Genomic DNA, 24709 nt, shown 5'->3' with positions numbered 1-24709 from the left:
TTGAAAACAAGATTGATGTAACCCTTTATTGCAAATTCTAAAGTAAAAAGATGTACAGTACAAAGTAAAATCAAAATTTCAGACTATAATCTTCCAACCCACTATACATTCCCATGTCTCAAGCATGCCTGCCTTTCTCCGCAGAAACGGAACAGGGAACAAGCCAAGAGGGTGGGGGAAGGAGATACAACAAGGAAAACAATATAGACTGTCTAGTTATCACCAACTCTGGAAGCAAGTGAAAAGAAAGCCATTTTTTCGACCTGCTGTTCTGATGCTGAGAAGCGGGGGTGGTTGGAGCAGTGCAATTTAAAATGGCTCTCATAATAGCAGCATTTATGGGACTGTTTCATCTTCCTCAGTTCAAGAATAGTTATAATAATAATACTTTTTGCTCGTCCCTAGTGCCTTTGCCTCATGGACCTCAAAGCGCTTTACAGACATTTAGTTGAAGCCTCACAACACCCCTGTGAGGTAGGTCAGTATTATTATCCCCATTTTACAGATGAGGAAACTGAGGCACAGAGAGGTTAAGTGACTTGCCCAAGGCCACAGAACGAGCCAGTGGCAGGAGCTGAGGGTGGAATCCAGGAGTCCTGTCCCTTTGCTGAAACCACTGGGTCACACTCCCCTTTACCTATAAATGTCCTATACACATACATACAGACACACAACACACGCGCGCGCATACACACAACACTCGCACACCTACACCCACCTCAAGCTTCTCAACAACCTCTACGTACAGCAGCAGCAGTGGGAGCCCCAGGAGATTGTTCTGACTTTGGAAAAGAGCTGGGCTGGCTACCTTTCGAGAAGGAAGACCAAGGCAACCAGGCGCTGAGTGCTTTGTTCCATTCTGGTGCAAACCTTGTGTTCTCTCCCTGATCCTGACCTGATTTCCCCACTGTGCTGGCCAGTTGTAGCCAATTCCTCAGGGAGTGTGAGTAGGTGCAGCGTGTGGGATGAGGTTTCTGAAAAATGGACAAAGCTTTTTGCAAAAACTGGGCACTGGGGAAAAAGTAGGCAACACGGTTGAAGATGCTCAGGGCTCAAGTCCTAACTGATGGCAAACGTGCCTCCATTGCAGAGCTGGGGGCCAGGAGAAAAAAAACAAAAATTGGCTTTGGGGATGGGACTGCCATCTACCTCCTTTCAAACCAGCAGCTTCCCGAGCCTAGCCACAAGCACTTGTTTTTTGCTATTGCGTATCTCTGGACCAGAGTTATGGCCTACAAGAGGGGTGCCCTTTATCGGGCTGTTGTAGAACGTATTTTGGGGAGTGATTTATATTCAGAATCAGCCCCGTTGTGTCCAACCGTAGAAGCAGTGATGGCCAGGGGTCAGTGTACTGCATAGCAAAGGGGGGGAGAGGGGGAAGCTACTGGGAGCCACGCCCACTGAAGAAGTGTGAAATTTGTTATGTAATGGGGAAAGCAGCTGAGACCAAACCAGCAGGACCGACACTAACGACACCTTGCAGAAACTCAGCCAGGGAGGCTGGTAGGTTTCTGGGGGCTCTGGGCCAAGATCCAGTGTGGGCATTTGTTGGGGTTGGCATCTGAGTCTGGGTCAGGTTTTCCACTCCCATCTTACTATGCTCCTGCCCCTGAAACCACCGCCTTCCAAGAGACTTTCTGATCTCTCTTCCCTCCCTTCCCAACTCAAATTCGCTACCATCTCATTTCCCAGACCCAAATCAGAACTCAAGAACCGGGACAGTCAAGCAACAGACACACACCAAGACGAACTTGCCTTGTACAGTAAAAAGGGTCATTTTTATTAGGTTTCCTTTTGGCTTACGATAGTGATGTATTTGATCACACCTGCCCTAGAGCAGCATCGGTCTCCATGCAGTCACTAATACACCCATCTTTCATTATTGGTCTTTTACAGGTTTACAGTTGTTTCGGCAGAAAAAGAAAAGGACTTTGGGTGAGGTGACCCCAGGGGTTCTGCCTCGGGGTCTCTACTTAATTCTCCTACATGGACTCCCCATGCCAAACAGGATGCATTCAGCAAGGATTAAGCGCAGCTCATTTGGATTGGATCAGTTTTTCTACCCTTCCCCCAACTTCCATCTTGCCCTCTGCTTGGAATTCCTCTAGAGCAACCACAGTTGGAAGGAAAGAAGGCGGGGGAGGGGGTGGTACGAACCGAACCCACCGACAACTGCACCGTCTGATGCTGCTGCTCGAGGCTTTGGCTTGGCTTTTTAAATGGACAGCATCGTGTGTCTGTTTGCTTTTTTGTCCTCTTTTAAAGGTGGATTCCCAAGTATAAATACTGCACCAAGGACCTGGCTACAAAAAATAAATATTTATATTTATATATCTATATATATATTTATATATATGCGCGCAGTGGTACTGTGGATGCTGCTGCTTTCCTGATTGGCATTTTTAGTTTTTGGCAAAGTATTGCCACTCACCTGCCCAGGGAAGACATACAAAAATGTCAGTAGTAATTCTCTCAGTTTAGTGCCCATTCTCTGTGGGTGTAAACTGCTGGTGATGGTGTCATTTGCTACCAAAAGGAGTGTTGGAGTAGGGTGGAGGTGGGTGACTAGGTATGGGCAAGAAGGGTCAGAAGAGTTACTACATCTTTTCTTTTTTTTTAAACCACAACAAAAAAAGATGAAACTTCAAATGACAGCGGGAACGAACTATTCCCTGGGAAGCTGGTGGAGGGATGTCAGATACCAAGGCCCACGTGGTACTGAGGAGGAAGCCTGTTGGGTTGGGGATGGGGAATTAGGGCAAGGAAAAAACAGTTAAATTTCAGGGAAAATCTCGTTATTACGCTCTAGTAGCTTAATGACATCATTAGCATGAGCACTCCATGTACCCGCCATGCTGGATGTTACAACTCTGTTGCCTATCTCAAGACCTAACAACAATTATGAAGTTTAGCCAAATCTTGCATAGAAGTGGTTAGAATTTATTGCACATTGGAACAAAAATAAACTTTTTTTTGTCATTTTGGAAAAGACCATTAGCAATAAAAAAATTTTTTGTCTGTCTGGTTTGGGGATGTACATTGGCTGACAGCATCTAAGACCTAAGAAGAAAGAAAAGTATAAAAAATAAAAATAAACATGACAATGGCATAAGCCAGAAGCCATTTCCTATTTAATTTAGTTAATCTTTTGTATTTACAAAAGGCATGCCAATAAAATAAAATGATGATATATTACAGTATTTATAATTCTCTTAAAAAGTTTAACCACACGTCTCAGCTTTTGTTTTGTGCTGTTTACAATGGAGCCTGTACATATGTATGTGACTATACAATCTAGTGGTAAGGAGGGTAACTGGCGGATAAAAATGACTTCCCATTCTTGTATCTGGTATAGTAGGGCAGACAGCTCTGCTGATGACATTGCTGGAATTGGTCTAGGAGAACTGAATGGACCTCGCTCCCTTGTCACTAAGTCCACCCTAATGGAGAGTTCTGCTTACTGATTGGCTGTGGTTTGGTCTATGCAAAACAAGCCAGTTAAACTGTGAAATGACAACCTAAGTGCTTCTATTGCAAGGCAGGTCGGTGTATATGGGTTTTTTGGGGGGGGATTTTTTCCCCTTTTTCTGGTTCCAGAAGGTTGTATTTGATTTGGTCCACACTCTCATATTTCTCCCTCTTTTCTTTCGTTGGCACTTGGCTGCAGCATCTCAGTTTGAAAATCAAAAGTCAGCACAATGAGAAACCATGGGACTAAAACATTCTTTCCTTAAACAGGATGGAAAAGTATATTTTTTGAGGGGGAATTCATTCTATGGGCAAGGTAACCCTGCCCTAAAATCACAGGCCAGTGGAAATGGACAGCGGGAACAGAGAGCTGACTAAATAGACAACAAAACTGGCAGAAACCAAATGTGCTGGGAGAAATTAGAACTTCCTGGAGTATGATTATGAAATCCCCTTCCCATCAAGAGTGCTGCAGAGAAGAAACCAAATGGAATTAGGTAAAAAGGTGGTTCCATCTCCACCTCAGAACTTTTCAACTACTGCTGTACCACAAAGGTCAGTGACAGCCCCAGCACAGTCCTGTTGCTTCTGTCCACCCCATTCCAGAGAGGTCAGTGAGAACCCCTGTCTGGTGGAAAATGTTATGGAAGCAAAGAAAGGTCATGCAGAGAGCCAGGCTGTATATACCACCCCACTGCAGAAGAGCCAAAAGACCAGGATAGAATATTTGAACCCTCCCTCCCCCCACCTCCTCCTTCCAGAGAAAGCAAGAATGCAGAAGGACATGATGCTAAGTGAAGTGAGAATTCCTTAGCCCCCAGCCACAGGCTGGCTCAAGTTCCCTGAAATACCACGAGATAACGTGCTACTTTCTAATAGCACTTATCTCCATCCCAAATAATGCCTGTTCTCCAGTGCAAAGGCTGAATTATCATTGTAAATATTGCAAGGTACAAATGAACTGGTTCTGTTTGTTTCTGTAAGCCGTAGGATTTGGTTTTACAGTGATGTTTTTGATACAAGCCATTTGGTATCAGTATCCCCATGAACAGGACATGGAGCAGCATTTAGGAGTTCATGTTTTAAATATGCAATAATGGCTGTATGTCAGAAATGTCTGTTTAACATAAAAAACACCCGATTTGGCCTGCTTGTCGGTTTGGTGGGTTGGTTTTGCTTTTGTTTTGTTTTGTTATTACCTGGGAAGTGTGTGAAAGACTTCTAAGAACGGATAAGGAATTGTAGTGGGCGTGGACATCTTACCATTGTCTCCCAATACAGTGGCCGGTGCAGGGCTGGGTCCTGTCCCAAGGATGACCCAGTGCAGTGGACAGGTCATTAGTGTCCTGTGGTGTATGGTTCTCATGCATGACTTCTGATCACAGCATGCCATCATGCAAAACGTTTCTACGCAGTGAACGAGCACAATGTTTGGAATTGGCCTGAGCAAGTCCTCCTCAGCCTGAAGAAACCTGGTTGTTTTTCCCACCCATCTCCAAACCATGTGAAGCCCATGTAAAGAAGATGCGGTTAATACCAAAGAAAGTGACAATTAAATGACATGGGCTAAATGTGTTTTCTTTTCTTTCTTTTTTTTTTTAGCTGCTTAACTAATGTAAGAATGCAAATATAGTTTGCATGAACAAACAAACTGTTAAAGTGGTGCTTTCTGCTTCTGAGAATCAATAAAATGAGAAAATAAAACCCGTTTGGCTGCAACGGAAATATGCTGGTCCCGGCAGCCTATTCACTGTGTCCTGTTTTTGTTTCCTCTTGGTTTTGTCCTAAAGTTGCATTGACTGATGTGAAAACATGCAGTAACCACCTGCCCGAGCATTAGGAAATCCATGTGTCCATAGAGAAGGGTCCTTTGCCTCTGGCAGGTCACTGCTCAAGACGCGACCTTGTTATATGGGAAGTGGACTACGTCTGGTATAGATCTCTGGGGAAGGGTGTCTCCACAGCTGTCTGCACTGACAATAATCAGGAAGTTTGTAAACAATCTTTCACTTTCAAGTTTTAAATCTGTACAATATATAATTTTTTGCTTTTCCTCTAACACTTTGATTCCCTGACCTCTTTTTGTCTTTTGGCTCTTTCCCTCCTTCCTTCCTCTGCGCGCTCTTGTTTCTCCTTTTCAGGCTTCGTTACACTGTCATAGGATGGGAGGGAGGCTGTAGAAGGGGTTCCTTCTTTCTTCTCCCGGTGCGTGACCCCATTCTCCAGCTTATTGGAGGTTAGCTTTCGGCTGATGAAGCCCCGTCTGGCTAAATGTCCCCGATAGGCGCGCTGAAGGACCACTGCGGACACATCTTCCTGCTTGCGTCGCAGTGTGGTGGTGATGGGTTCGTAAGACATTTTGGAAGGATTGGATGCTACGAACCTCTCTTCCATCTGCTGCCGAAGGACATCCAGCTCTCCACTGTCCCCCAGGACCCTCTTGGTAAAGGCAAAAAGGATGTCCAGACAGTGGATGCGGTCGCCACTTACCATTGGCAGATCCATAGCAATGAGCTCAATGGTGTTGGGCTTTGGGACACGAAGTGGGTGCTCTAAAGCATCAGCAAAGTCTGCCAGTTTACAATACTCAATGAACTGCGTGGCATCAGGGTCAAACTTCTCCCATATCTCATAGAAGGTCTCAAAGTCATCCTCACTCAGAGGGTCTGCACTCTCCTCTGTGGCCACACTGAAGTTCTCCAAGATAATGGCAATGTACATATTTACCACAATCAGGAAGGAGATGATGATGTAGCTGACAAAGAAGAAGATCCCCACCGAAGGGTTCCCGCAGTCTCCCTTAAAGCCGCTGCCTGGGTGCTCCTTATCCAGGCTGCAGTCAGGTGGGCGGTTCAATATGGGCAGCAGGAGACCATCCCAGCCGGCTGAGGTGGTGATTTGAAACAGGCAGATCATGCTATTGCCAAATGTCTCAAAGTTGAACATGTCGTCAATACCAGCTTCATGTTTGACATAGGCAAAGTTAGACATCCCAAAGATGGAGAAGATGAACATGACCAAGAAGAGCAAAAGGCCGATATTGAAAAGGGCTGGCAAGGACATCATTAAGGCAAAGAGAAGGGTACGGATCCCTTTGGCTCCTTTGATAAGACGCAAGATGCGTCCAATTCGGGCCAATCGGATGACTCGGAATAGAGTTGGGGACACAAAATATTTCTCTATTATATCAGCTAGGAACATTCCTAGGGATAAAAGGGTAGAAGAAGACAAGTCAGAATATGGACACAATCTAGCCCTCATCTCCCTGCCCAGGCTCCTTTAGCCCCAAGAAAATCATAGCTAATTTATAGACCAATTCCCCTTACAGTCGTAGGTCTCCTTAGAGAAAACATCCCCCAATTTCTCATAAGCTAAAAATTATAGGACCACTACATTAAATGTACAAGGTGCCTTTCCTATAAGGAGTTTGAAACAAATGCCAAGTTTACTGTCTCCTTCATATTTCAACATCCTTGAGAGACAAGAAAAGGACACATGAGAATGGAATGGCTTTCCCAGGGTTACAAAGGCTACTAGACTCTTGTAAGTATGGTCTCAATGTGGTACCACAGTTAAAAGTTAAAAAAAAATGCCCACATTGTCAAAAGATACAAATGCACTGACAAAACATATCGGCCATGTCTTTTCCCCTTTACGTTCAGCCTGCGTATAACCCTGATTAGAATTCTATAGTGGTCTACATAACTCAAGGGTGATGGTAGAGAAGTTAGAAGGGGAGAGACGAGAAGCATGAGATGGTGAAAAAATCGGAACATAAAACTTGCACAGGAAAATCAGTTTCTGCTCTTTAGAGCTTTCTCACAGAAAAAATTTTAATTTTTTCCAAGGGCCAAATAAATAGGAAAAAGCTTCACCTGGGACATGAGAGAGTATAAATTAGGGCAACTCTACCAAGAAACTGAATACTGAAATGTGTTAATGGGGTCAGGTGGGAGTTCCTTTCCTTGAGAGGAAAGAGTACTTTCTCTTTGAGGAATGTACAGAGGAAGGGGGCTGGACTGAATGACTGACCTCTCCTGACTTTTTCCAGCCTAAGGATTTTGTGAAGTATTCAAGAAAGCTGGATGTGATCTAAGCCCAACAAGGAATAATCTCACGGCCCACAGCTCAAATCTAAGGTTTCTCCTGAACTCTTTCTGCTTTGGGCAATACCCATTACTTTCTAGTGCCTATGGGGTTTATCTGGTCATCAGGAGTCAGTCCAAACTGGATTTTTATTTTCAGGGAAGAGAGAGGCAAAAAAGGGAGAAGCAAGCTAGCTTGGGGTTACTGGAGGAGGCAAATGCGGAGTTACAGCACCCACTGCAGTTTCCAAGACAACAATGCCTGTACTTGTAGCTACCAGGAGAGGACGGAATATGTAGGAAAGGTCAATAGTCCCCAAAAGTGGATAGGATAAGGAATGACAGCAAATATTCTCAAACTCACGTCCGCCCCTCTTTTCTCAGCAGGATACCAGGAAAACCTCCAAATGTCTTCTGGGTTCAGTCTCACTCTGAGAGCCAGGATTCAAGACCAAATCTGAACTGAACCAGGGTGGCTTCCCCATCTTGTTTTAGTGAAAACCTCCAGTGGTGGGACAATATACTCAATCCACATCCTCCTCTAGTTCCTTATACTTCAAATTTTAGCAGAAAGCCACCTCCAGAATTTTTTCTGGATTTTCCTCGCCATTTTTAAACCTAAAAATCTCTGACTAGGTTTTTTTTCTCTTTTCATACTTCCCTCAGTATTTTATTTTATTATTTACAGGTGGGAAGGCAAGACAGTTGGGGTTAAGTGACTTGCCCAAATGTCTGAGGCTGGATTTGAATTCAGGTTCACTGATTCTATGGCCAGTGCTCTATTCATTGCACCATCTAGCTGCCCCAAGTATTTCAAACAAATATTTTGATGATAACATCTATTTTTTTTCCCTATTAGACTGTTATGTTCTTTGAGAGCAAGGACCAAGTCTAATCATTTCCTCATATCTAAAGCCTAATACATAGCTCAGCCATTTCTCTCATTGGTGCTCGTGAGTTACTTGTGAACTGCAAGTAGTACAAATGTTTCCGAGCTGGCTGGGGGATCCAGTCTGCCCCCAAAATGCCAGAAGCCCTCCCCTCTTGATCCCTTTGGCTCACCAACAATGGAGAGGATGACCACCACAAAGTCAAAGATGTTCCAACCAATAGTAAAGTAGTAGTGCCGCAAAGCAAACATCTTGAGCACACACTCGCATGTGAAGAAGATGACAAAGACCAGGTTAATCCAATAGAGGATGTTCTCCATCTGCTTGCTCTGGGTGTCTGTCTCTACCATCATCGTCACCATATTGAGGCAAATGAGCATCATGATCACGATGTCAAAAGCTTGTTGAGTTACAAAATCAAAGACAACACCTTGGATATTGTTCTGAGGAAATATGTAGAGGAAGAAGGAAAAACATGGAGATTCAGAAGAACTTTCTCAAGCAAAGGAAATATTTGACTACTAGATGTAGTACTGACCTCCCTACCTTACTAACCCAGTAACTCTCCCCTTCTTTTTATAGAGATCTGCTCTGGCATCCTGCTAGGAATAGTGGTTGCCCTATCTTACAAAGAGATTTCTAAAATTGTTTGGCTGCAAAGATTTCATTTGTACCATGGACCCTATTCACACTTCCCAATATCCCCAGCAGAACTTCAGAACTGGAAGGTCACCTAGCTCAACCCGCACCTGAAAAGAATCCCTACGACAACGTACCTAACAGATTGCCATCCAGTCTCTGCCACCTTCTGAGGCAGCCAGTCTGACCAGCTTGACCCTCTGGGGTCAAACAGCAAAAATCCAGTCTACCCAATTCTTGGAACAGTTCTCATGTGCCCCTTAAGGCAACTTCTCTAGGTTAAACCTTCTTAGTCCCTTCAAAGGATCCTCCTATAGCAAAGATTTGAATCTTCTTTCCTATTCTGGTTGTCTTTCCTCCTTTGGTGGTTCTCCAGCTATTCCTTCCTCCTCCTTGCCCCTGTCTCACAGCATCTGAGTTGGAAGGACCTTCAGAGGCCATCCAGTTCAGCTGGTACTTGAACAAAAATTTCCTTTACAAGAGGCTCAACAAGTGATCATCCACCTTTTAGCTAAAGACTGCCAGGAAAGGACAACCTGCTACCTCCCAAGACAGCCTCTTTCATTTTTTGTACAACTGCAAGCTGTTAGGAAGTTTTCCTTTCACTGAGTTTTAATTTGGTTCTCTTAATTTCTACTCTCTCCTTCTAGGTCTAGTCCAGGGGTGGGATACCTGCGGCCTTAAGGTTACAGGTTCCTCACTCCTGGCCTAGTCCTTGGGATCAAGCAGAACAAGCCCCATCTTGACCCATGACATGTGTCATATCCACATGACAGTCCTTCAAATACTTAAATGGCTATCACGTCCTTGCTAAGCTTTCTCTTCTGCAGGCCCTTCAAAGATCCTTCTTTAGCATTGTCCCTAGTCTCTTCTCCATCCTGGTCACCATCTTTTGGCCATTCTCTATCTTGTTAATGTCCTTTCTAAAACATGGCCCCAAGAAACTCACACTAAATCTGCAGAAGTCATCATCTCAGGGAAGAGGGCAGTGGGACTCTCACTTCTTCTGGCCTGGTCGCTCAGGGCTGTCTTAGTGACATCTGAGATAACATGAGTGATTTGAACTTACTCATCTTACTGCTCCTTGCTGCACTAGTTTAAAAGAACACAAGCATCTACCTGAAGAAAAATATATTCAGGTTTACTCTCTCCTATCACCTCAAGACACAAATTCTCACAAATTTCAAACATGAGGTGGGAGAGCAGAAAAGTAGCTAAAAATAGTATTTTAGAACAAGTTGGGGCAGTCTGATGAAGCCTATGGACCCCTTCTCAGGATCATGTTTTCAAAAGCATAAAATACATAGGATTATAAAGGAAATCAATTATACTGACATTTTGTTATTAAAATATTTTTTAAAAAACCAGACAAGTTTATGGATCCCAGGTAAAGAACTCCTGTTTCAGAAGCTGTGTAGGACAGTTACTGCCATGGTGACTTTAATAAAAAGAAATAAAGGAAAGAACCTTGGGATTGAAAAAGAAGATGATTCCCTCTTTTTCACGTTCTTTTTTTTTTTAAGTTCTGAGTTCCAAATTGCTGGGCTATCTCCTGCTTTGGAACCCATTTAGCAATCTACCAATGAAGCAAGTGGGTCAGAGGAAGAGTAACATGGAAAGTCTTGGCTATGGTGCATCTTCTTAGATGCTATCTGCCTAATGATACCACCCCAAAAATTAACTTATATGAAGAGCTCTGATTTTCACCCACAGGAATTATGAACCAGCAAAGGCCTGGGCGAGCTCCCTGTCCTGCTCTCCTCTCTGCCCTTCCCCAATGGCTGCCCAAAGAATCTCTGCTGATTTCCAGAAGTGGACCGTACAGATCACAACTGCTTCATGGAGAAAAGCTGAGAAGACAGTAACTAAAAAAAGACACATTTTTGGATTTATTCTCCCTGCCAATTCTTGCTCATTTAAACCCCTGATCTCGCCAGGCTCTTTGCCAGTTGTTGTTAACATGACATCCCTTTGCGCCTTCATCATATCTCCCCACCAATGAAAGGCCCCGAGCTGCTATCTCCCTCACCCACAGATCTGCATGGTATGGCTCAGTGAGGAGGAGAGAACAGGAGAGAAATCCTTCACCCTTCTCCTCCCCTCCCAGGGCCCAGCCTGCACTGCTTCTTGCCCTCAGCTCTCAGACACTTACGAGGGGCCTGGGGATGGGTTTCTGGGGTTTCTTGGAGCCCAGCTTCTTCATGGCATTGTAGTACTTTTTCTGTTCTTCAGTCATAAAGATGTCCTGACCTCCAAAGTAAAGGAAGGAAAGAAAGGACGAGCCGTTACAACTTGTGATCAGACACTAATCTTTTATTTGTTCCCTCTGAACCTCCCTGCAGTGTAGTGCTAAGCAACAAGGTGAGGCTGAGGTAGTCTTGGGGCACTGATCCTGTTTAGGGAAAGCCTGGAGGGAATCTGCCTTGGTCTGCCCTTCCCTTGAGTTCTCTCAGATCCAGCCTAGAGAAGATCCAATCTGCTGGATTGGATAATAATTGGATAATAATGAGTTCTTCCAGTCTTCAGGTGGTCAGGGGAAAATTCTAGTTTTCTTGGAGACTGACAAGACTTCTCTATACTGCGTACCTACTCTCAGGAGGGTAATGACTTTTGAAATAAGTATAAAAATGTCTTCATAATCACATAAGTATATCCTAGACAGGCCGCCCTTTCAAAGAGGTACATAGAATAAAAAGTGGAAACACATAAAAACAAAAATCTTTCTAAAGGTATAAAACTTCCCATGGCCCACATATTTCAGGTAATATTTAATACCTCAAAGATCTATTTTAACAAAATAGAGAATCTCTAAGAATTTCTGTAGTTGAAGCTAGCTTATAAAATGAATGAAAGTCTTCTATACAAGCCTAAAATAAGTGGATCATAGTTAATAGGAATAAATAGAATACCTCAAACTTTATTACAGCAATGCACAGTGCCTGGCGCACATTAGGTGCTTAATAAATACCTGCTGATTGATAGATTCCTATTTTCTATTCCTCTCCTATCACTTTTTTTTTTTAAACCAGAATGATTCTCTCTGGTTCTGACCCCCAGATAATGGGATAATAAGTAATTAAAGTACTCAAACAGCTGAAAAGAGAAGGGAGGAGAAACAGAAAACTTGGATAATCCTCATGCTGCATAATTAACTCCTGAAACACCAAAAATGACTGTTAATGACAAGGCCATTGAACAGGGGGCTGTCACAGAAGGGGCTTTAAGTCCCAGGCTGGGGCTGGGCTAGATGACCTCTGATCTCCCTCTCTTCCACCTCCAAGGTTCTATAATTCTGTGAGTTAGGAGAGGAAGCTTCACTTGTGAGAGGCCCAGTTTTACGCTGGGCATACTCATGATAGCTGGGAGCTGATTTGATCAGGGTGGGGGGGGGGGGCAAGGAGGGGGGAAGACCTATCTTTTTCTTTTGTTGATTGAAGTTGTCAATGATGACACCAATGAACAGGTTCAGAGTGAAAAAGGAGCCGAAGATGATGAAGATGACAAAGTAGATGTACATGTAGATGTTATCTTCATATTTAGGCTGTTGATCAGGCTGCCACAAGACGAGAGAAAAAAATTCCAAAGTCATGTTCCTTTCTGAACTCATGTGTGTGTGTGTGTGTGTGTGTGTGTGTGTGTGTGTGTGTGTGTTGGGGGGAATTACAGAGTTTAGATTGTGACATATGAAAAGCAGCAACACCTGTTCTGCCCTGGTCATCTCAATTGTGGTAGCAGACACTGTACAGTATTTGTTCTCTCTCGCTGTTGAACAAGGAAGAAAACCTTATGCTTCTCACTAGACTGGTTTGAGAGTTCTGGGGATAAAATGGGCCTATCCTGACCAAGTCTCCCATGTTAAAAAGGGGAAATCAAGTCGGAGACACACTGCTCCACTGGGAATGGATTTGCGCAGTAGGCCCCAGATGCCAGCATCCTCCCTGGACCAAGCAGGAATCAACATCTGGAGCTCTAGGAATGATTAATCAACTGGCGCTAACCTAGCAGAGTGATGGACTTTCAGGGGGGAAACCAGAATCTGTAATAAACATGTAATGTAATAAATGCTCCAGGATGACAATCCCAAACCTTTTCAGAAACACTTCCTTAGACTAATTCACCTTTTCTCCCCCCTCTTGCTTTCTATCCAGACCAGAAGGGGATAGGTTGTGTCATCTGACCCTTACCTTTCGGGAATCCACAGCTGCATACATGATGTCCATCCAGCCTTTGAAGGTCGCCTGGCAAACAAAGGCATCATTAGATTGTGCAGGCAGCAGCCCAGCCTGCTTCGGGATGGGGGAGGAAGGACAAGCAGAAGCGTCATGGTTTAGGTAATTCCCAAAGAGGCTGGAGTCTCAAGGAGCACTCAGGAGGAAAGCATCTTACTCTGTGGGAGCCTAGGTACCTTCTGGCTTGGACACAACATTTCCCAACTCTTTGTTAATACGGTTCCCAAGGGGGTTTTGTTCAAGTCACTAAGTACAACCAAGAATAGCCTGGGAAAGAACTACATTGGCACTTGGGTGAGGAATAGATGTTTCATTTGGTCTAAAATCTAGGCAAAAGGAACATTTTGCTAAAATAAAAAAAGAGAGAGAGAGCCTACAAAATGAACCTGAGGGCAAGCAAATACAATGGGGTTACACCACTGTGCCTGTGGATGCTTGGGTCCATGGCAGGATGGTTCCTGGGCTCCAATGGGCACCTAGTCTGAATTAAGGGCATTTCAAAAACACTTTGCAATAAACAACAGGGGTGTGAAAAAGACACGGTCATATTTTAACAGCATCCAACTCCCAGCTACCCTTCTCCTTCATAAACACACTTCATCTAAGGCATTGGCCTCAGAAACCATCAGCTCCTTCCCCCTTTGTCTCTAGTCAGGATCTAAACTAGTAATGAAAAATGGTTAAGAAGCTGGGGGACAGGAAGAAAACCAGGCATGGCAGAATGAAATTCTGTAGTAAATTCTGTGGAATTTTCTGTAGTAACAGAAAAAAAAACTATATGTATGTACATTTATAAGTACATATCACGTATTGCACATACACATACATATGTATATATAATATATATCCATTCCCTATCAAGGTGATCTTCTTTGGAGTTTCAGCGACCTTTTTCTGGTGCTGACTTTGAGCGACAGTTTCAGAACACTACCATACGCAAGGACACTGTCTTTATAATTTCCCACTGTAGGCATATATCTGCACAAATTATGCATGACTTTAATACAACTGATTATGTACACTAGGCTCTGTCTCAAACTCCACTGTCTCTGCTGGATCTGACTTGCTTCTTTTGTCAGCCCAGACAGTACGGCAGCCTTTCACTTCCCTCTTTAAGCCACCATCCTGTTATTCCAGTGGGCACCTAGTCTCTGAATTAAGGGCATTTCAGAAACATTTGTCCATTTTTTTTTAAAGTAATTGCCAACAGAAGAATACTGCTGAGCTACAAGTGAAGAATTCCTCTAAAGGAGACCTTAAATGTTAGAAGGTTCTTTGGGAATTAACACCATCGGACATTTACATTTGTAACACACGCTAAGGTTTTTAAAACCCTTTACACACGATCGGCTCACGGGACACTCTCAACAAACCCATGAGGTAATGCTTCAAATACTGCTGCCTCCACTTGACAGAGAAGGAGAGTGAAGGCCAGAGAGGTTAAAGAATTTGCTCATGGTCACACGAGTAAGCATCACAGGTCACATTTGAACCCAGGTCTCTCATGAGTCTAAGTTTAGAGCTTTTTCCACTATACCATACTTGCAAAGACTGAATTAGGGTGTTTGCTCTGGGAGGGTCTGGGCCTCAAAAAATTAGCCTAGGTTTTCAATCTGAGGAAAGCCATTTGTGACCTTGGCTCATGAATCATGTAAGAGATGTCACCAGGTAGGAATATGCTGGTGTTGCAGAATATCAGAACTTACCACTTGCAGAAGAGCCAGATATCCTGCCCCTACATTGTCAAAATTGATCTTCACATTCTTCCACCGGATCTCAGTGGAGTTCCCATCCATGAGGGCTTCGCAGTCTGATTTATTGTTGACTTCCTCTATCTCAAAGCGGTACTCTGCTGTTTCATTGAAGCAATAGTGGTACTTTCCTGCAAACAGGTTCACCCCCATGATGCTAAAAATCAGCCAGAAGATCAGGCACACCAACAGAACATTCATGATGGAGGGGATGGCACCAACCAGGGCATTCACCACCACCTGCATTGGAAAGGGGGAGAGAGCTCAGACATGGAGGGAGGCTCCAAGAGTACATTTCCTTATTTCCAGGAGGGGAATGATATTGCGTGGCTTATGCTGGTCAGCAGACCATTGTGTTCTCTTTTGGACTGGTTATACCCTGACAGTTCCACAGGGAGGATTAAACATATCCAGGCCTGTGAACTATACTTCAGGAGCATTCTAATGAAACGTGTCACAATTTCAATGCAAATGAATTCTCCAGCCCAAGTTGTCCCGAGACTTCTTTCCCAGGCAGCAACTTTCTAGATTGACAGACTACTCAGCCTGTTCTGCCCAATCCCATATCCTTTGTAAAATGTGGCCAGATCTGGGAAATGAGCAATGTCAAGCTTCTCACCTGCCTTTAACAGACATTCCCCCACTGTAAAACAAGGTATGATCATTCAAGATCAACCAGAGAATTGCCTTTTGAAGATAACAGTGTGTCAGTGAACAATACATCGAGTCTTTTTGTGACTAAGCAAGACCAGTTATCTTGTTTCAGGCAATAGCTGAGCATGCATATTTTGCAGGCTCAAGGTAAAAAGCTATATTCCCTCTACAGAACAGTCAAATGAAATTGGAACCGTGTGCTTCTCACATAGGCTCTTTCTCCTTCACAGTTTCTGACTTTATATGCTGCTGAGTTTCTGAGAGCTGCTTCTTACACAATGAGCCAGCCTTTGGTTCACCGGACAGTTCACACCCTACCCTGTCCGATGCTGATGGACCTTTACTGAGTACAAGCCTGACTTACTTCTTCAATCTCATTTTTAAATACCATTAAAACCCTCCAGGGAGTCGCTGATAGCTAACCAAAAATAGGGCATTTGCTCGGAACCAGTGATTATAAGCCCCCAAATCAGAAACAAGGAAATAATCGTTACTTTTCAGCTCCGAGGCCCTTTATTTTTGCTCACAATGTAGGTGATGAAAATAACCATCACTTATATAGCAGTCTAAAATTTGCAAAGTAATTGGTTATCATTTCCACTTTTTATGTCATTTTTCACTAGAGGAATTCAAAAAACTTTAAAAAATAATCATATAGTAAGAAAAAATAATATAGTAATATATTATATATATATAATATAGTAATAAATGTAGTAAGAAAAACACTATTCTGGTATTCAGGGAGATCTAGTCTAGTTCCTACCCAGTTTATGATTCAAGATCTGAGTTCAAATTGGGCATCAGACACTTACAAGCTTTGTGACCCTCAGCAAGTCACTTCACCTCTGATTGATTCAATTCCCTCATCGGTAAAATGGGGATAATAATAGCATCTGCCTCCCAGGACTGTTGTGAGGCTCAAATGAGATGATAATTGTAAAGCAAGTACCTAGTACAGTGCTTGGCACGTAGTAACGCACTATAGAAGTGTTAGCTATCATCGTGATCCAGAATGAACTGCTTTTCCTAGTTCTCTCTTAAAGAAAATGTAACTAGTCGCTTACAGTAAGAAAAACCCAAGTGTGATCTGCTTTCAGTTAACATAAGAAGCAATGTCAGGGACCTAGCTCTTGTCTTGGACCTCTGGGCAAGGCTTCCTTTCTTTCCTTATCTCAGACTTTCTCAGCAGACTGCCCCCGTCACTCTGCAGAGTATGGGGCCGAAAAGGACCATCTGCTCTTTCCAAACAAGAAGGAATATCCTTCTATCACAACCTACAGATCTGATCTTCATGTTAAAATGGGGGTTGTGGGTGTCTCTAATTTATCTTCTCTGAATTGTTTAGGAGGTGAATATCTCTTAATATTCTAATCAAAAGAATCTCTCCAAGAACCACCAGTTTAGTCATTTGAATTTCACTGGTAGAAAATTGTCAAATTAGTCTAGGCAGAGAAAACCTAGGTAATTAAAATCCACAGACACCGTGCAAATCTTATTTGAACCAATAGCTTCAATTTTCCCCCTCGCTAAATTTTCCTCTTTTCTTTTTTAAAACAAAAACAGCTAATAAACTCTAAAATGGGTTTGATTTCAGTTTCACCTTCTCCTGCTGCCCATTTTCACCCTTTGGTAGAGGAATGACCAAGCAGGAAATGAGCAAAGGAAGAAACAGAAAAAAAAAATGGGAGCAGTGAGGGGGCTGGATACTTCCCAAAGGGATTAATCAGCCCCTAGAAGCTGCATAAAGACTCCAGCATCTCACTTCAGGGCCCAGTTCAGGACCTTGCAGCTGGTATACAAGAACACAGCAGTCTGAGATAAAGAACTTTAAAAGTTTGTACAAAGTCCATCTAAGCAAAAGGTCACAAACACCAAACAGTGCTTTCTTAACTCAATTAGGGGACTACTGCTTCCAGGAAGACTTCTCGGACCTGTCTTTAACCCAGTCAAATCTATACAAGTGTATAGAGGCAAGTACCCTACAAACTGTGTATGTGCCACAGCTGAACATGTCCAAAGAAGGGAATCACTTTTGGCTAATTCATTAACCAATCTTTCAGTCAAACTTATATTTTAATGGTTAATTTTTTTTTCTGCATAGGACTTAGAACTGGAAGAAACTTTGGAGAACATCTTGTCTAATACTCTCATTTTAGAAATGAGGAAACTGAGGCCCAGAGAGAAGTGACATGCCCATATTTATACAGGGAGTGATGCTGGGACTCAAATCCAGGGCTCTTTCCATTGTGCCAGGCTGTTTCTTATAGTCTTTTTCCTTTGATCAGAGGCATGAAAGATATGGTGGACCTGAACGAAATTCAAATATGAACGTACTATGTAAACGCATTCATTTACTGGCACACTCATTTACTGCCAATCAAGGAAACCATTTTATTTCCAAATCAGCTTTAAGAATAGAAGAGCAAACACAAATGGAATTCATGAAGCTGTTAATTGTTCTCTGTTCCAGAATTAGCTGCCAAGCTATGAAACATACAGAGACAGGGTTTACATTGTCTGTTTCATTGTACTGCACTAATGTTAGATCTTAAAGGACAGAGAACCACGTTAACTTCTTATTCCAATTTCCTAGTCCACAGGATCCAGTACAGTGTGGGGGCATAGCAAATGTTCATTCATATTTTCCTGCTGCAATGAATGAATTAGGCACTAAAATATATTTGAATTTTTATTCTCTAAAGCTTTTTGTGTGGTCATCCAGTCATTGATTCAAGGAAAGTACTCTATTGTTACAGACATTCATTCTCACTTCTTATCTAGATGTGGGTAGCATTATCAGTGATGAATAACCAAAGTCAGGTTATACCAAACTACAGTCTTCTTATCTAGCTGAGGACACAATGATGACGTATGTATAGATTATATTTGACTGATAATGAGATTAAATCCCAACATAGGTCATTGCTCTAAAAACCTTTTCTGTAATCTCTCTATGGTATTCAGTACATTGTGGATGCTCAATAAATACATAAAATCTGTCCATTTTTAACATCTGGCAGAGGGAACATGGCTTTCCAGTGCAGACTGCGCATTGACAACTGACAAAAATGCATGCATGTATCATAGCATTACTATTTTATGTCTTCAATAATATAGTAGCACATCAAGATCTTTAGAATGCAGACTACTATGAAGGAGAGAAAAGCAAAGAACTACACTGTGGATTTCCTTTGCCAATAGCACAAGCATTTCAAATTTCTGGACTTTGGCTTGAGGAAGGAGAAAGAGAGAGAGAGAGAGAGAAAGAGAGACTGAAGTCAGTTTCCACCAGATGGGGTTGGGGACATCTGTTTCCTCTCAAAAATGAAAATGAAGCACAGCTGTTTTGTTAGGGTCAGAACCCTGATTTAAAGTAGCACAGTGACAGTGGAGCCCATTGGTGGTGAACGTGTTCAGATGATGAGGATATTTAAAGATGGGGAGAGGTAGAGGGGGGAACATATTTCAAAATTCTGTCTTAAAGGTAAAGCAAAAGTAAAAAACAAACAACCCCCCCTTCCAAAAGCAATTCTTGAATACATTTGATTTTGTAAGTTCCAGTTATTACAGAGGAACTCCAATGCCTGGCTGAGAGTCATGGAGGCTGCTTTCTAGGGACCTGCCATGGGACTGCATGACGAGCCTGAGTCTTCCCCATCCTCCCTCCTTCCAAAAACACCCCACCTTGTTTTCCAATTGGTATCACTGTTTGCTGCATTAGCCTGATGGTTGTGCAGTAGGAATGGAGGTTGCTACAAGACATAAGCCTACTAATCAAATATTGTAGGGGATGGATTTACAGAACAATTTCCTACATTGCACATTTAACATTTAAAAGCCCAGCTCTAGTAGAGAACACAGCCTTGTTTACATCACCTTTGGAGACAATCTCAGCGGGCAGTTTCACTGTCCTTCTGTTCATTTGAATAGCACCAGTAAGAAGCTTTCTCTAATTCTGACAGTCCATTCTGAGCCTTCTGGCTCACAGACTTTGCCTGGAAGCTAGCAGGAAGGAGATGCTTGTTTGGGGGTAGGGACTGGACCCCATTGGAGAGGATGGAAGAGAGGAGTGAGGAGGTAGAAGATGGGGGTAGGGCGAGTGAAAGAGCCCATGCTACATCCAGATAACTTCTGAATGAGCCTGCTGTTATCGGCCAGAGAGTCAGTGAAGACTCTTCCTTAAGACGTTAAAGTTGAAAAGCCTCTAGGCGTTGGGATGTAAGAGAACTAGGGTCTATGATGCACTTTTCCTTAGCTTTCTGTATGTACCACAAACCTAATTCAGGAGAATAGTTATCAATCTACCAGAGTCTATGGCATGGTGGGTCAACTGAGCAAACGTGCAGGTATGCAACATGTGTTAGATTTCAGGAGCTTCTGTTGTAAGTCCCAGAGCTGGGAAAAGATTTAAATAGCCTACCTATCACACTGCTAATATGGTCTTTGCACTGCACTGACATCTCTGGAATAAGCTTGAGCAGTTGGGGAATCATTAACCCTCTTTTCCATGACTCTGAGCCACACTGAGAAGAGGACTCTGGGAGATTAGTCCCTTGCCCCACTCACTACAAGATATTTCCTCTCCTTATAGGCTTAGTTCTGAATCATAACATTGAAGCAGAGACACACATTCTGAAAACTCTTATCTCTAAAAGGAAGTTGTGAATTTCAAGTTAATCATTTCAGACATTCAGGAGTAGATTCTATTCTAATAAGCTGGTGGAGAACTAAGCTTCCAGAACCTTCCATGGATTCATGGCAGATTACAAAGTAAATTCACACTTAGGAGACTCAACTGTGACTGTGCTACAAGAGGGAAATGAGGTTGTTGCAAATGGTGCTTGGCAGGATAAACACAATAAACTCCACAAGGACAGTGAAACCTTGAGCTTCCTGTTCCTCTATAGGTAAGTCAGAGCATACGAGACAGTGATTCCAGGACAGGAAGCCAATTCAGAAACCCTGTGCTGGCAGATAGTTTCCCAAGTTTACTTGTTTCATGTAGATGATTACAACTGTTAAATTTTCATTTTTGAATTTCAGAAGGCAAATCCAACCCAAATGATCTTTTTGAAAAATTCTGAAATTCTCTACATATCCTCTGGTTTGCTCTCCTGCATGCATTCGATATCTGAATGGAAACATGAGTATTTTTTGGCCTCATGAAGGGTAACAGACCTCTCTAATATTTGTTGGGCAACAACTATTACCAAAACATCAGTTGTCCCAGGGGTCTGTTTTGGTTTTAAAAAATCAAATGAACTTTTTTTGGGGGGACAATGATTTATTTCAACAACAACAACCAAAAAAAAAAAAACCCAACCAGAAAGAGGCATCCCAATAGAAGGAGCCTTGTTTTTCAGTTAGCAGGGTGACTACACCTTGCATTGTTTGGACTGGAAAGTAGAGTCCTCAGAAGCAAGAGGAAGGAGGTGGCTGAGAGATTTCTGGAGGACTTGTTAACGTCCAAACCTTTCGAATAGTGTTTCGTTGCTAATTTGACAGTGATAGGACAAGGGTCCAAACAGCATGGGAAAAATGAGGAGGGGGTGAAGAGGAAAGCTTTGCTATCAGACAAAGGCTGCCAGTCCTCATCTGGACTGGGCTGAGAACAACAAGGTGCAATAAGAGGAATTTAATTGGGGAAGGGGGGGGGGGGGAGGGAACCATCCATCTCTTCTCCCAGGCAGGCCAAATTCCACCCACTCCCCAATTCCACTCCTGTCATTGTGGTTCAAGGCCCTCAGGAACCCCCTTCACATTCGGCCACTGACCCTCCCCAAGGGTTTCCCTACATAGCTCTCTCCCTGAGTGAAGCCTAGACCTTTCAATGAGTCTTTGGGTTAGAATTCCCCTTCTTTGCACCTGGTGATTCTCCCTTTTGAGTCAACAGCCCAGAAAGCCGTCTCAAGTGCTAAAGGAAAGCCAGGCCAAATGAGAACAGCCAATGTTAACATGTTTTGTGAATGGCATGTTGTTGTTGGAGGAGGAGAGGGGCAATATTCATGTGATGAGGCGGCTTAATGCAACTTCCCTTTTTAAGGGGAGGATGCAAGGGAGAAATAAAAGAGTGGAGGATCAAGTCAGCAGCTGTATCACAAATTTGTTTTTAAATGATCTTTCCACCAGTGTGATCAGTTCTAGCATGCTTAAACAGTTTCCATCGGCATGCAGAAGGATCAGCTGCTCTGAGTATCTTACCCTCATCCCTTCAAAACGTGATAAGGCTCTTAAGGGTCTCAAAGCTCTTAGGGTCCTAAGGGACTTTATGGCACCTAGTTCCGAGTAGCCCAGGGCATTAGCTATAAGGCTGACTAAAGAGACCTACACAGAAACAGAAGAGAAAAAAAAAAGGGAAAAAAAAAGAAAGAAAGCAGAGGTTCCAGAAGGTTAGAATAAAGCCCCTAGCACTGATAACACAGACTGGGCCCCCCAGGGTACAGGAAGGTGGGTGGCACCAGCTGCCTACTTCAACTTGACTCAAACGACCTGGAAGGAAAGGTGGTTGAGAGAGGCAGAAGTAAAAAACACACAGAGGGAAGAGAAAGTGAGAGAAGGCAGCACAAATGGGTCAGAAAGGAAAAAAAGAGGGCTGGAGGGGGAGGGTAAGAGGGAGGAAATTCCATTGGAAAGAGAAGAGCCTGAAGAGATGACAAGAACCTTACCCTCGCCCTTTATAGTCTCTGCAGGTCCCAGAAGTTCCCATTAAATTAAGCCAGACAAATTTAAAGGTACCTATGAGAAAGAATACAGATAAATACACACACACTGCACCAGCTGTCCCCGCCTCAGTTTATTCACCACTGGTTTTCCAATAGGGATAATTTCTCTTAATCCTGGTGGTGGGGTGACCATGGTAATGGTTGACAAAACACCATTTGTTTAAGAGTTTGATGAGTTAATAAAAAAAACAAACAAACAAAATATACCAGATAAGCAATACACCAGACCTAAAAACTCCCAGTTGCAAAAGACCAAAAAGATGAGCAATCACAGAGGACCTTCCTGGCCTCCTTAGAGAAACCTTGCCCATCCTTGATTCCTCCCCAGCCACAGTCAACTCTTAATCATTCAAGATGCAGAATTAAGTTGGATAATTGAATCTACAATTCACTCTTGAATAGTTCACTAGTTAAGAGTTTTACTCTCCCATTCTCAAGGTTCTGAACCTCAGGCCAAGGAATTTTCAAGTCTATGTTCTGTCAGAATCACTGAATTTTAAAATGGGGAGAGAACTTAATGGTCATTTAATCTAATCTCTTCCTCTTTTACATAAGGAAATTGACAGCAGGAGAAAGGACTTGTCCAAGGTCCCTAAGCTGGTCAGTAATGGAGCCAGGATTAGAACCCAGTTCCCTGGAACTCCCAAACCAATGCCCTTCCCAATACACGTTATCTCAGGTACAACTGAACAGTGAAATGGCCAGAAAGGCAGGCAAGAGGAGAAACAAGGGATAAGAAACATGTCTCTGAGCAATTAGGAGTTGACTAGACATAGAGAGGAAGCAAAAAATGAGGTAGCTAGACCTTCCTAGACCATATGTTAAAATAGTGCCCAAGGACTTCCAGGTTAACCTCTCCCTCATCTCTCCAGCTGAGTCACACTTACCTTGTCCTACACAAGTGTCTGCACCAGGCACTATGGCACAAGGGCCTCTAACCACACATAAGTATGCTACAGAGAGGCATAAGCCTCTAATCTAAATCCCAAGGGATTCTGTCTATTGACTGACTTTTGCTCATTGAGCTGGGAAACTGAATTCTAGCTGCCAGCACTCTCACTATTATTTTCTAATTTGGTTCTAAAAAAACAATCCCAGTTTATACAATAAAGGGCCATCTTTAATTTGTTGCTGTTTTTTTGGTAGGGTGACATTTTAAGGCAGAGGTGGAAAAATACAGAGTAGTTTTATTTGCTGCCTTTTCTGTATCCTATGTTAGTAGCAGTTACACATGTAATTCCTGTGCCTCTGGTTTGAATGGAGAGAGGTTTTTTTGTTTTTGCTTTTAAAAGAAGGAATAATCAGAGTAGAGGACTGGTAGAGGTGAGCCTGTGGGTAGGGGGAAATGAAAGTCCCCAGGGATAGAAAGACTCAAGGATTTACATTTTTTTTAGAGTTATGGAACCTTTAGTGAAGCAGATTTCTCAGGAACCAGAATGATGCCAATAGGTTTTCTGAAAGTTAAAAGTCATTTTGCAGGGCTGTATATAGAGAATCTGCCTCCTGCACCACCCAGGGACAGAATCTTAGCAAGGCAGGGAAGTGAAACTCCAAGGAGTTTCATTTTAAAGGGAGTTAGGGTTTTAGAGGCTGACCGAATATTACTGAAAACACCGACACCAGAAAGATTTACAAAGGGACATGGTAGATATGGTCAGTACAAGATCCAGTGGCACAAATTTCAATCTTGCCCAAGATAAATGTAGAGGAAAATAGGGAAAGCAGCAGCACCAACCAATCCTTTGTCTTCTTCATCATCACCATCAGAAGGGAGCAGTACCTACTAGCCCCTCCATGCTGCTAACCTAGGGTTTCCACATGAAGATAATACTAGCCCTAGTCATTCTCCACGTACTGGATTTTGAGAGAGACATTAATGTATGCGTCTGACAAAACTGTCTTGAACCTACCAAGGTATCTGATGGAGGTGGACCCATAGTTGTCCTGTTTAATCACATCTTTATAAGAAGCCTACTGACCCTCTCCTTAGTGGCTTTCCAAACAAGGCACATAGAACCCAGCTCATCAGGGTGGGTGGTTAAACCTAAGACAAACACCTAAAATAGGGAAAGGGGTTGGGGAAGCACAGAGACCAATTCAGAAGCAGCTGTAGATGACCAGTCTCCGGTTGTTTCTGATAGATTTGGCTGCTCAACTGGTCAGTCCTGTAGAGATTTATCAGGCTAGAAGGTGGTGGGCAAAGACAGAGCTGCCTGGGACATCACACAATAAGTAGAGAGATATTTAAAATTCTCCAAGTTTTCATTTGGA

General features: G+C 43.0%; 1 protein-coding gene across 3 annotated transcripts in view; it reads right to left on the bottom strand.

Annotated features, from left to right (window-relative positions):
* SCN8A (sodium voltage-gated channel alpha subunit 8) overlaps positions 1 to 24709 on the bottom strand; it is a 203889-nt gene continuing 179180 nt past the window's right edge. For 2 of the 3 annotated variants that reach the window (XM_072654712.1, XM_072654713.1), the window contains 6 exons: positions 15018 to 15302; positions 13267 to 13320; positions 12498 to 12635; positions 11235 to 11339; positions 8616 to 8886; positions 1 to 6671 (listed from right to left, as the gene is read on the bottom strand). In XM_072654712.1, coding sequence (XP_072510813.1) covers positions 5524 to 6671; positions 8616 to 8886; positions 11235 to 11339; positions 12498 to 12635; positions 13267 to 13320; positions 15018 to 15302 — 2001 coding nt within the window. In that variant the 3' untranslated portion in view covers positions 1 to 5523. Of the gene's footprint in view, positions 6672 to 8615; positions 8887 to 11234; positions 11340 to 12497; positions 12636 to 13266; positions 13321 to 15017; positions 15303 to 21917; positions 22041 to 24709 lie in introns of all 3 variants that reach the window. The other variant, XM_072654715.1, reaches the window with a different exon arrangement.

Source organism: Notamacropus eugenii, chromosome 3 (assembly GCF_028372415.1).
Source record: "Notamacropus eugenii isolate mMacEug1 chromosome 3, mMacEug1.pri_v2, whole genome shotgun sequence".
In the NCBI taxonomy this organism is placed as follows: Eukaryota; Metazoa; Chordata; class Mammalia; order Diprotodontia; family Macropodidae; genus Notamacropus; species Notamacropus eugenii.
Note: the sequence above shows the minus strand (reverse complement) of the source record. Positions and strands in the feature narration are given on the sequence as shown.